Here is a 12,237-nt window from a genome sequence, read left to right as displayed (position 1 = left end):
TTGCATGAGCCTTTAGTCCACCTCATTTATCAGCTACATTCTCCCAGGTCACACCATATTCTAGAGCAGTAAAAGTCAAAAACTCCATTTATGGTCTCCACTTCCTGATCAATGAGTCTTAGGTAAGTAATGCATTGCTACCAATGAAAGACAACCTGCTCCAGGTGGTGGTGGTGGCAGCACACATCTGTGATCCCAGCACTCGGGAGGCAGAGTCATACCCCCACACCTAAACACACACACACACACACACACACACACACACACACACACACACACACACATGCACGTGTGGGCGTGCGGGGATGGCCTCTTGGAGGTCAGACTTGGAAACTGCAAGAGGCTATACAGTGCTGTTGTTGGCTCTGCCTGGGGAGTTGGAGGGTCATGCTGTGACTCCGATTCACTTGCTTGTTTACGGATGAGAGGGGTGTATGTGTCACAGAGTCCCTTCCCTACAAAACACATGGCAGGGCTCCTTCCTACAATAACTCCTCCAGTCCCCGAGAGACTCTTGTATCCACTTCACAAGGGAAGAAACTGAGGCTCAGAGAGGCAGACGATGCCCACAGGGACGGACAGTACTGGAGAGGAACCCAGCTGGTCAATGACCATGCTTTAATGAAAACAGGGGGCTCAGCCAGGCAGGGCTTCCCTGGGGACGGAGCTGGAGTTGCAGCTGTGGAGGGCTTGCCTCTGACAGATGGTGGAATCAGGGACAGTATTCAACATCTCACAATCCATAAATCAATAAACCGGACACATAGGACACCTGGGACAAAGTAGCCAGGCCCTGAGGCTGGAGCACTGAATTTAGAAGTCCTGCCTGGCGCTTGGTCAGGTCACAGGCAGTGTGAACCAGATTAATACCCTCCAGCATGGACAGAGGAGCAGTCCAGCTCTTGGGTTGCCTGGGAACCTTACTTTTTCCCCTCTGCTAATTAACAAAAGCATTGCTGGCTGGGTCAAGCTCATCTGGTCTGAAAAATCCAAGAGAAATCATGGATGCTTTTTAAAACCAGCCAGGAAGGCAGAAGCACCAACCGAGCTAAAGTCCAGGTGTCTGGCCTGAAGAAATGGTGAAGAGCACCTTCTGCTCTTCCAGAAAATCCACGTTCAGTTCCTAGCATCCATATCAGGCTGTTCTTAACCACCTGCAATTCCAGCTCCAGGAGATCTAAAACCCTCTTTGGCCTCTGCAGGTACTGCACGCATGAACACACACACATGTACACACACTATTAAAAAAAGTAAAATAAGAAACTAAGGCACCCCTCAGAGAACTTCTAGGCATCTCCCAGAACCTCCCAGAAGCCAAGGAGCATGACTGATACCTGTAGACCTCACAAGCCACTAAGGAGACAACATGGGCTCTGCCTGCCTCCCTGAAGACACCTAATACAATCCTCCTCACCCCCCCCACATTCACTAGGACCCTCAAGGCACCACAGGTCCTTAACATCTGCTGACACCCACTCTGATTCCCCTTCATTTACATCTGAGTTCAAACGTTTGCTGGATAGGTCCAGCGACTCAGCACAGCACCGCACCTGGGGCCTGACACAGATGTCTTGGTTTCTCTCCAGCTGGAAGTGCAGAAGTCTGCGACTCAGGCATAATGAACAGGTCCTGTCCCTGTGGGAGTTCTAAGGAAGGCGCCTTGCCTTTCTCAGCTCCTGGTAGAGCCCAGAATCCCTTGGCTGGAGACCACACTGCTCTGACTGCTCTGTCTCTGCCTCTGACCTTATGAGTCACTTCCTGTGTCCTCCGTCCGTCCGTCCGTCCGTCCGTCCCTCCATCCCTCCGTCCCTCCGTCCGTCCGTCCGTCCGTCCGTCCCTCCCTCCCTCCCTCCCTCCCTCCCTCCCTCCCTCCCTCTCTCTCTCTCTCTCTCTCTCTCTCTCTCTCTCTCTCTCTCTCTCTCTCTCTCTCTCTCCCTCCCTCCCTCTCCCACAGAGGCCTGATGAGGGAATCAGATCCCGTGGAACTGGAATTACAGACATCTGTGAGCCACCTGATGTAGGCACTGGGAACCAAACTCCAGTCCCCTGAAAGAGCAGCAAGCGCTCTTAACTGCTGAGCCATCTCTTCACCCCCTTCGTTTCCCTTCCCATAGAGACAGATGTCATAACTTCATCTTCAATATCTGCAAAGACCCGCTCTCCACATACAGCCACATTCTAAGGCTTGGAGGACGTGAGGTTTGGAGGACACAGTCCAACCCGTGTGGCGTCTCAAGCCCCTCACCCACCTACTAGCTCACCCGCTTTGCAGACCATCTCTGCTGAAAGAGCTTTAGCATGGGCTCCGTACCCACCCTGCCCTTCTGGGAGGTCACTCTGTTCAGCCACAGAGGTGCATAAGAAGAGCCACTACCTTCCGCAGGTGGAGTCTGCTGTACCTTGAATGTGTGGAGACTTACAAGCACAGTTTCGGGTCTCACCAGGCCCCTTGCCAGCATGGGGCCCCTAGACTGGAGGGATCCCAGAACAAGCGCTCATGTACTCCCCTCACACATCTCACAGGGTGCCCTTGTCCTTCGCCGGTCTGCACATCCCCTGGAACAAGGATCTGTTTGCTTAGTCAGCAAGGGCTGCAAACTGGAGACACTGAGCGATCCTGGGATGCTCCAGAGAGGAGGGGGCAGCAGAGAGCACGGGAATGGTGCCAAGGACCACTATGCCACGTGCTAGACACAATGCCAGCTTCCTCCGAAAAACCTTCGAAATGAAAAGTAAAGCAAGTCTCTCCCTCTTCTGAAAGTTTTAAAGGGACTGTCACACTCATCTTCATAGAGGCCAAGGACCCTGCTGAGCCAGTGGGAGGATGCTGACTTCTGCCACCCTCAGTGGTCCCTACCTCTTCCGGCAGCTGCCCTGGTCTTCCCTCTCAGGCACCTTTGCTCAGCTGAGACAGAGTGAGGTGGATGAGCTGGTCCTGAGACCCAGAGCCCGCCTGCGCTTCTTTGAGGGTTTTTAAATGTGTATGAGTGTTTTGCCTGCATATATGTCTGTGCACTGCGTGCCTACAGCACCTATGGATGCCCTGGAACCAGAGTTACAGATGGTTGTGAGGCACCATCTGGGTGCTGGAAATTAAACCCTGATCCTTTTGAAGACCAGTCAGTACTCTTAACCTCTCCAGCCCTCGTCTGCATGCCTGTAGAGGCAGATATGGTAAAGGAACTCGCAGAGGCTTATTTTATTCAGTTTCCAACCCACGAATGACAAACCATCTTTTACAATCCTGTAGTGTATCTGTGACAGGCTGAAATATGTTGACTGCAAGCCGGATTGTAAAGACATTCATCCCACCCCAGCACACCCTGAGGCCGGCGCCACCACCTGTGAGTGCTTTCCTACAAGTCTGTCCCTCCTCCCTGCCCCTTGTCTTTGTAGACTGCAGCCCCAGACGCAGCCAGACTAGGCCCACTGCTCACAGAGAAATAGCATGGCAGTGTGCTCCAGCTTGGCGACAAACAGCGGCTTGTCGTATGGAAGGAAACTCAGGGGTCCCCACACAACTGTGGTCAGGTGTGGCCAGCATCTCTGATGAAGATGGGTATCCAGAAGACTATGCAGCCCATCTGGGAGGAGCAGAGTAGAGCCAAATTTCTTCCAGCTGAAGAAACTATAACCAAAGCTGCTCTAAGAGTTACGCACAGCACAGACAGAATGGCAGCCGTCACACACACTGACCTGCCCAGCTATGGAACCAGGGCAATACTCGACTGGGATAGTCACTGTTTTGTCACTCTTTGTAGTTATTTGTCTGTAGTAGGAAGGCTGTAAAGGGGGGAGGGCGGGTGGAGGCCAGCTAATCCAACTAACTGTAGCTGTTTTAGCTGCCATCACTCTTGTAGGACCATATACTCCGAGAAGGGTAAAAACCAATGTGTTTGAGCAGAGAAGGCCACCTGGAACTGGCAGTGAGCCATTCTGAGAAGTGAAACTTGCCGGGGAATAAGAACCCTTCTGCCAGCAAGTATGTTCCCTGCAAGTGGGATATCCTTCGTGTTTCTCCAGTGTGCAGAGAAGTTCCAAAGGGACCTCTTTCTGGAAGCTAAGACCCCTGCATAATCAGAGGCTCAAGAAGGATGTATGCTGCCAAGGGAGATGTAGGCAGTCCCCGGGTTCAGCCCTATGCCCTCCTCCAACGCATCATCTTCTTGCTCCTCCGCCTGTTGCCACCTGTCTCTGACCACCTGCATAACAGAGATAGGCCACCCCTTATAAGGACATCCAAGAGAGACGCTCACTGTACGCAGCTGGTGTACAAAGGACACAGCTGCACTCTTGAGCGTATGGCCAGCTCTTGGGAGGACAGAGATCAGGGGCACACCCCGTCACACCTGACACAGGGGCTGGTGGCGAGCTGCCACATTCCCCAGCCATCCCTAACTCCAACACCTTGCCTCAGGCTCAGTCCTCATTTCTCTGAAACCAAAGTTTACAAGGGAAAGACACACGATTACTCAACATTCCTCCCAGCCACACCTTCCTTCCCTCTTCCCTCTGGCCTCTGCTCCAGCTCTGAAAGGCCTTTGTAGATGGTAGTTCACTGTGCCCAACACAAGATGGCTGGGAGGACTGGAGCTTTCCAGCCATCCTGGCCTCACTGTCATGAAGGCAGCTCAGAACTCATGCCCTTTGACAGTTTCCTCAATTTTCCCACCTGGCCTCCAGCCCCTCCATCTTAACCCTAGATGGGGGCTTCTGAGACCTGCTTCTAAAGCTGTGCACACTGGGATCGGGCTGCAGGACACTTTTTGGCAGGAAACAGACAAGAGCTGAGTAGCCCAGGGTCACAGCATGAGAACAATCACGCTGCAGGAGCATGGCTCACTCCACATGCCCGCACCCCCTTCACTCAAGCTGCTTCCTATGAATCTTGACAGCTGTGCAACGGCGCGCGACCTTCTACAACGGTTTTCACCCAGCACGTCTGCCAACAAGCGTGGCGGCGGAATACAATGGCCTAAAATAACTTTATTCGCAGCCGAGTGTGGTGGCGCATGCATTTGATCTCGGCACTCAGGAGGCAGAGACAGGTGGATCTCTGTGAGTTTGAGGCTGGACTGGTATACATAAGAGTTCCAAGGAGGCCAGTGCTAGTGGAGAGAGACTGCCTCAAACAACAACAATAACAACAACAACAAAAACTTTATTCTATCAAAAGCAATGTGTAGCTCAGAGAAATGCCCACTTACTCAAATATACATGGGTGTGCCACCCTGCCAGTGTGTCGGGCCCTAGAGATGGAAGCACAGACAAAACTATTCACTTCAGGGGACCAAAGGAGGCAGGCATGGTGGCACACTCCTTTAATCCCCGCACTCAGGAGGCAGAGGGCAGGTGGATCTCTGAGAGTTCAAGGCCAGCCTAGTGTACACAGTAGAGAGACCCTGTCTCTAAAGCACCAAAAGAGGAGGAGGGGACCAAAGGATGCCCGTCTTCACAGCTGTAGAGGGGCAGTGGAAGCAGTACTTGGTCAGGAGAACTAGACCAGCAGCCCAGAGGAGGGCAGCAAGTATTTACAAAGTATGTAGACACCATCTCTGTCAGGACTTCAATGGCCAGCATCTGGGGCCCACATTAAGATCTTCTGGTTTGTTTTTAACTTGACTTTGTGGTGATATCAGAAATGCACATCCTGCTCATTCTCCAAGTTGCCACCACCAACAACTTCCTATACAGCCCTGGCAAATCACTCACTTCCCGGCTCCTAGTTTTTCTGTCCCAACCATAAGGCTGACCACAACAGCTGCGAATGTTGCCAGCTGTGAGGCATGGTGGACACACGTGGGCTGGGGCAGCACAAATTAGAGGGAATAGCACACACCTGTGCTCTGATCCTAGCCATGACCCCTCAAGAGCAACCACCTACCCAAGCACACCTTCCACGTCTTTCTCTGCAGGTCACCGGGCACAGGGAAAGGGGACCACCTCTGAATTGGGGCAGAGCCCAGCCCCCAGGGTGTGAGACTCTGGACCAAATGCTTCCCTCCACCACATGGAGCTTTCATTAGTAGAGGAGGGCTGTTCCTCCACGCTACAGGGACTTCACAGACCCAGAGGGGCAAACCCAGTACAGACAAAAGCCTGAGTCCCCACCCACCCCCAGTCACTAGGGGAATAGGGTTGAATTCCTGGCATCAGATTGGAAGCAGCACCAAGCTTGGAGGATTTCAAATTTACTGTTCCTGAGAGCCTGGGCCAGCTGCTCACACAGCCATGGGCACTGGGCTTTATGCGCAATTTAAGGTGTTCGGAGGATGAGTTTTCCCCATAAACATTTTTTCTTGCCTTGAGCGCTGGATTTAGAAGCAATTCTCAAACACATCTGAGAGGGACCACGCAACCTTCCCACAAAATGCTTCCTCCCAGTCCTATGAGTCTGAGTCTGCACTGCACAGGGGTGCTCTGCCAGGGTCAATAAGACATGTCATGAGGTCATGGGGCCAAAGAGAATGAGGAGAATGGCATGCTCACCCCCAACAAAGCACCCTCCTGTGCACCCATCTCTTGCTCCCCAGGACTCCTCGTCATCTCCCCAGTCAGGAGGGTTCAAACGGAGAGTGCTGGCAGATGTAAGCAATTTCTCCCTCTTAGTGTTTAAATGCAGCTGAGTTAAGTTCCAGGTAGAAAGCCCTGGGCAGTCAAGCCCACATCTCCAGGATCTAAAACGGAACAAGTTGCAGCAGGGAGAGCAACTTGCCTCCTCCAGGAAGCTCTCATGGTTCTCCTCCATGCCCTCAATCTGAGTCTTTGAACCAAGCTGGAGGGGGTAAGGGTGCCTAAATGACTTCACTTAAACAGACAGTCCCTGAAAACTCTGCTCTCCCTCGCAGGGAACCCACCCGAGACCAATGGCAGACTTGGGCTTTGCTTATCTCCTAGGACAAATATTGAATGATTAGACACTGCTAAGCATATGAATCAGAGGAAGGCAAGGCTATCTAAAGCATAGAAAGATGATAACGGGAAACTGGAGGAGCCAAGCAGAAAGGGGGAGGGATTTCCTGAGGGTAGAGGAAGAGCATAAGGGACAGGTGAAGAAAGGGGGGAGTAGGAAAGGAAGATAGGCAGGAAGACACTGACAGGAGCAGAGGAGCAGAGGAGCAGAGGAGCAGGGGAGCAGGGAGGACAGAGTCCAGAGGAAGGAACTTCATTCTGTCCATGCCAATATCAAGAAAGTCCACTGAGGGTCCCAGTTTTTCCTTCCACCAAACACTGGCCCCTCTTGTCCTTGGGGAACTGGGGATGGAAACAGCTCATGAGGCTGGCTCGCCAGCACGATGTTACACAAGCTCAAATGGTGCCAATGTTTTTATATAACCCTCTGGTTCACCCCATAAAACAGACCATAACACCCTGGCAAATACACTTCAATAAAGCTCCGTGCTATTACGGGGCCCAGAGTCTTCCAGAAGATGAATCATACTGGCGGCGTGGCCAACCCACTGCTCCAATTCAACTTTCTTCCTCTCTGCCTTCAGCTGAATGGCTGAGACGCCATAGAGCTGGTCAGAACTGCCGTGGGCTCCAGGAGCTCTGTGGGTGGTGAGAAACCCTCAGGAAGTTAGGGTTTTGTTATCACATGAGCTGCCTGTATCCCCAGGTGGCACCTGGTCCCTCCAGGCTGTGCTCAGAGGTATGGCTGAAACCCAGTTCTCTTTCACGGCAAGCAGGTAACTTAGGACCTGAGCCCTGCCGAAGATGATATCCACCCTGCTGAAGATGCCCACCCAGTAGGCAGTGCCTACTGAAGCTATCTCCTAGAACTTGCAGAAAGAGGTTTTCTAGGGCTGCTGGTGCTGCAGGCTTGTACCAACTGTCTCTTTCCTGAAACCTAACAGAGCTGTCCTTGGGGACAGAGACAACGCATTCATCTTGCACTCAACATGCAACAGCTGCCCTCATCCACTGTGACCTACTGTTACCCAGTTGAGCCCCCCCCCGAGGCAGAGAAGCCACCAGAAGCAGACACTCTCATGCCTCAGGGTTTCCCAGGCACTGCGACCTCAGTCCATGTGAGCACTTGGCTCCTATGTGTCCCTGCCTGACACTTGACCCCATCTGTCCACACAGCACCCATGGTGTCTTACACTTCTCCCACAACAAAGCTTTCTGCAGGAGCCCTGAGCATCCTTGAAAGAGGGCTATCCAGGCCCTCTTTCACAACTTCAATGGACAGGAACCCTCTGTGCCCTGCAGTGAGGAAGATGGGATCAGCCACTTTAGAGGGGCAGCAGTCACCTCCTCCTCCTGTTTCTTCAGGGAGGAAGGAAGTCCAATCTAAACCCACAGCTTGGAAAGATTCCTTGGGTCCTTGCTAGATGTCACCTCCACCCTGCAGCTCTGTAAGGCACCCGTGGTCCCTGGCTGTAAACCTAAGCACTGTCTGAACGTCTTACTGTGGATCTAGGCATTGCCTGAGCTCCTCGCTGCCCTTCCGCCAGCTCCTTAGAGGCTCTTCCTTGAGAAGTTTGACTTCTCTTGGGTAGTAAGTTTGGAGTCATTGTAGGGGAGGCAGGGGACAGTTCCCAAGTGTTCACAGGACGAATGGATGGTGCAGTCACCCTATCACTGCCCTCTTCCAATGAAGGCCTCCCAGCACCCCTGCTACCTCCTGTATTCCCTCTGCAGGACCCAGAGTAGCTTCTCCCCTGGACCCTGGAAGATTCTGTGAGGTGGGTGTGAGCAGCCACTCCTGGACACAGTGATGTCCTGACACAGGATCCTGCCTCCCTTCCATCCCAGGGCACCCGCAGCTCACCATTCAGCTGGTTGTAGACCACCTCCTCCAGATGGTCCAAGCGCTGCAGGATGGCCTCACGGTCGGCCAGAGCACTCGCCTTGGAGAGCCGATTGCGCATCCGGCGGTCGGCGCCTCGTACGACCTGAACCAGCGCCTCAGAACGGTCCTGCAGGCGGCAGTACACCGAGAAGAGGATGATGCCCACGAACACCAGGATGTTGACCGTCAGCAAAGTTTTGATCTTCCTGGCCACCGCCATGAGCGCGGCTCGGACCGGGCCGCCTCACCCTCCGGGCATCCCCGGAGCCCCGGGGCCGCACGAGCCTGAGCGCGGCCAGCCGCGATGGGTACCATGGGCCGGGCAAAGGCGGGCGCTGTTCTTTCAGCACCGCCACGCGGGCTCCACGCGCCAGGCCGCCGCGACCCGCCCTTCTCCAGCGCGAAGAAACCGCCCGGGGCTGCGGGCACGGGGCACCGCCCGCATAGTCAGCAGGGCCCGCCCGCCGAGAGCTTCTTGAGCCGGGAGGCGGTGCGAGGCCTTGGCTGCTGCGTCCCTCTCCTGCGCGCCTCGCTCGCTCCTGCGCGCCCCGCTCCTGCGCGCCCGGCTCCTGCGCGCCCCGAAACCACGGCGCCGGTGCGCAGTGACGCGGCCTGCGCTCATCAGCATGCACGCGGCGCCCGCTGCCCCGCCCGCCGCCCCAAACCGATCCCGCGCGCCACCCCTGGCTAGGATAGGCCGGCCAGGAGTGAGGCCCAGAGCGCAGCACCACCGAGAACCTCGGACCTCCCTCCACACCCCGGGCTTATCTCAGGGGCTAAAACACACATTTGACACCTATTGACACGGGGCCTTAGGGAACATGGGTCAAGACTGTGCTGTGGGTGCACACCAGGGTGTGGTGGGGTGCCTTTGTGCTCGAAGGAGTGTGTCAAAGCCACCTGCCTGTGGCCAAACCTAATCTGATTAGCCGCCCTCCTATGGGACCGAAGGATAAGAAAGGAGTAGAGGAGGCTGGAGACTGAGCAATCAGGACCAAACAAATAAAAAAGCGCATCTTGACCAGGCTCCCCAAGTCCTCAGAGCTCAGGTGCACGCTTGGCCAGAAGAAAGACAGCAAACACCTGCCTCTCCATCTCTAATTTAGCCCCAAACTGGCAGCTGTAGATAAGACCGCTGGAATCAGCGGAGAGATGACAGAAGTCACACAGCATGGGCTGTTAACCGGGATCACAGAATGTGAGCTCCGAGCTCCTGTATGCCTGGTATCGACAGTGCCCGAAACGGTTTCTGACTCGTAGCTGGTGTTCAGAAATATTTACTGAATGAAGAAATGATGGAGCATGTATTAGGAGCTTACTTTGTGATGGGTCTTTCACATAGGAGAAAAGGTCCCTGAGACTTTGTAGCTTTTGGCTCTGCATGTGAGTATGTGTGCATGCATGTATCTGTTGTGTGTGCATATAACCATGTGTGTGCGTGCATGTTATTGTGTGTGCATGGGTATGCCATATGTACTTGTGTTTGAGTACACATGTGTTTCTGTATTCGTGAGTCTCCTTTGTGAATGTGCACATGAACAAAGGCAAAGGGTGTGTGACATGTCTCTCTGTGTTGCACCTGTTTGTGCATGTGTGTGGTGTGTCTTCATGATGTATATGCACATGAGTAGTATGTGACATGTCTTCTTGTGTGTGTATATATATGCGTGCATGTGTTTGTCCTTATGATTATGCATGTGTGCAATGTGTATTGGTATGTGTGTGTTTGGTTTGTATGCACCTATGTGTTCATATGTGTGCAGTTTCTGTGTATGCATTGTGTGCGTCCATGTTGTATCTGCTCACATTCGGGGGCAGTTGGTAGAGACTCTGCCTCGTAGTTCAGGCTCTCTCCTCCACACTGTCTTCTTCACGGGCCAACACGTCCTGTTAGCTTGTAAGCATTCTATCTCGTAGTGGAAGAGGCAGGAATGAAAGTCACACTGCTTCTTTCCTCCCTTTTACAGAAAATATGCGCTGGGGGCTCAGAGGACTCCATCAGGAAGGCTCCCAAATCACTGGGACTGAGGCCAGCACCCCACAGTCACTCACTATAAAGATCATGCCTACCGAGATGGAGCCCAACACACCTCACACTTCAGGAGTCTTGGACAGCAGAGTGACTCACAGACACTGGTGTTTTTCCATAAATTGTCACCCACATATCCCTCATTTGATGTAATGTTTTGTTCTGTGTATAACACATGAGGGTCTGAGATGCTTACAAGTCACAAGGGCAGCCTTTGAATCACAGAACAGAACTCACACAGATCTGAGTATAGGCACCGTTCCCGGCTGGGATGGCTACTAACTGGCTATTTCTAGCTGGAATGGGATAGAGGTGGAAATGGGTATAGCCTAACTTTCCACCAGAGAAAACTGAGGCTTCAAGGAGATTGTATCCATGCCCAAGGTCATGCTGGCAGGGAAGCCTTGGTCTGGATTTAAGCCCAGACAACTTGGCTCCAGAATCAAATTTATTAGCCACTGATGTTCAAATAAAAAAAATCAAAAACTTTTCATTATATGTTTATAGAAAGTGATATGAATGCGGTTCATGTGAATACCTAGCAGCAGGTCTTGAGTCAGTATTTGGCTGAATTCCATTGGCAGTGTGAGCACACGGAACCCGGGGGTGAGCGAAAGGAGACTCGCTTGAAGGTCCACCCTGGGTTTGTTGGCTTTGGAGGAGATGCTGAGTGCTTAGTGTTGAGTGCAGCCTGGGGTCACAGGGCAGTCACAGGGCATGCAAAGGCAGCACTGCTGGGGAGCAGACTGTCCTGTTTGAAGTGTGACGCCTGAAAACGCACTTGTCCCTGTGCCCTCTTCCACTGTCTCCTTGGTATCCCTGCCTCAGTAAGCAATGCCTCCTGAGTCCCTGAGTCTCCGGGGGCCACAGTGACTATTGCACGTGGAGACATCACCTGGAGAAGCCCAACAGGTCGTGGGAGCCACACAGTCACTCTCTGGGTGTATGCTGCAGGAAGAAGGGCGGTGGGAGTTCAGGGTGTGCTTCGAGAGACACTGGGGTCACCCTTCAGGGAGGTGGGGCACCGAGGGCTTGCTGGGCCTCAATCATCTCCCACAATTTTCACTAAATAGCTCTCAGCAGGCCAGCTCCCTGCTGAGCTGCACGCAGAAGCTGAGTCACTAATTCAGCTCCTGTAGGTCATCGAGAGAAAGGAGTTTCAGTTTGCCCACGCCACATCCATGACAGACCGGGGCTAACATGGGAATGTAGTCCACTTCTGTCAGCCCTCCCATGGGTGTTTGCAAGCCTGTATTCTCTGTGGCTATCTCTAGACACAAAGATCAACACTACCTGGGAGCCTTGGGGCCACTCCCACCAAGCTCCCCACAGGCTTGCTTGTGTTTGCTTTGTCGGAGGTATTTTACTGGGGTTTGGCAGAAGCAGATGTGTGAACATGAACTGAGGTCCC

General features: G+C 53.2%; 1 protein-coding gene across 2 annotated transcripts in view; it reads right to left on the bottom strand.

Moving 5' to 3' along the window:
- Positions 1-9,351, bottom strand: part of Galnt9 (polypeptide N-acetylgalactosaminyltransferase 9) — a 72,842-nt gene extending 63,491 nt beyond the window's left edge. Inside the window, exon 1 of one of the 2 annotated variants that reach the window (XM_005085308.4) lies at positions 8,777-9,351. In XM_005085308.4, the coding sequence (XP_005085365.1) occupies positions 8,777-9,017 (241 nt within the window). In that variant the 5' untranslated portion in view covers positions 9,018-9,351. Of the gene's footprint in view, positions 1-1,550; positions 1,730-8,776 lie in introns of those variants that run through there. The other variant, XM_021236083.2, reaches the window with a different exon arrangement.
- Positions 9,352-12,237: the final 2,886 nt, after the last annotated feature.

The sequence above is a fragment of the Mesocricetus auratus genome, unplaced genomic scaffold (genome assembly GCF_017639785.1).
Source record: "Mesocricetus auratus isolate SY011 unplaced genomic scaffold, BCM_Maur_2.0 Super-Scaffold_100025, whole genome shotgun sequence".
Lineage (NCBI taxonomy): Eukaryota > Metazoa > Chordata > Mammalia > Rodentia > Cricetidae > Mesocricetus > Mesocricetus auratus.
The sequence above is the reverse complement of the archived record's forward strand: the minus strand, read 5'-3'. Positions and strand labels throughout refer to the sequence as shown.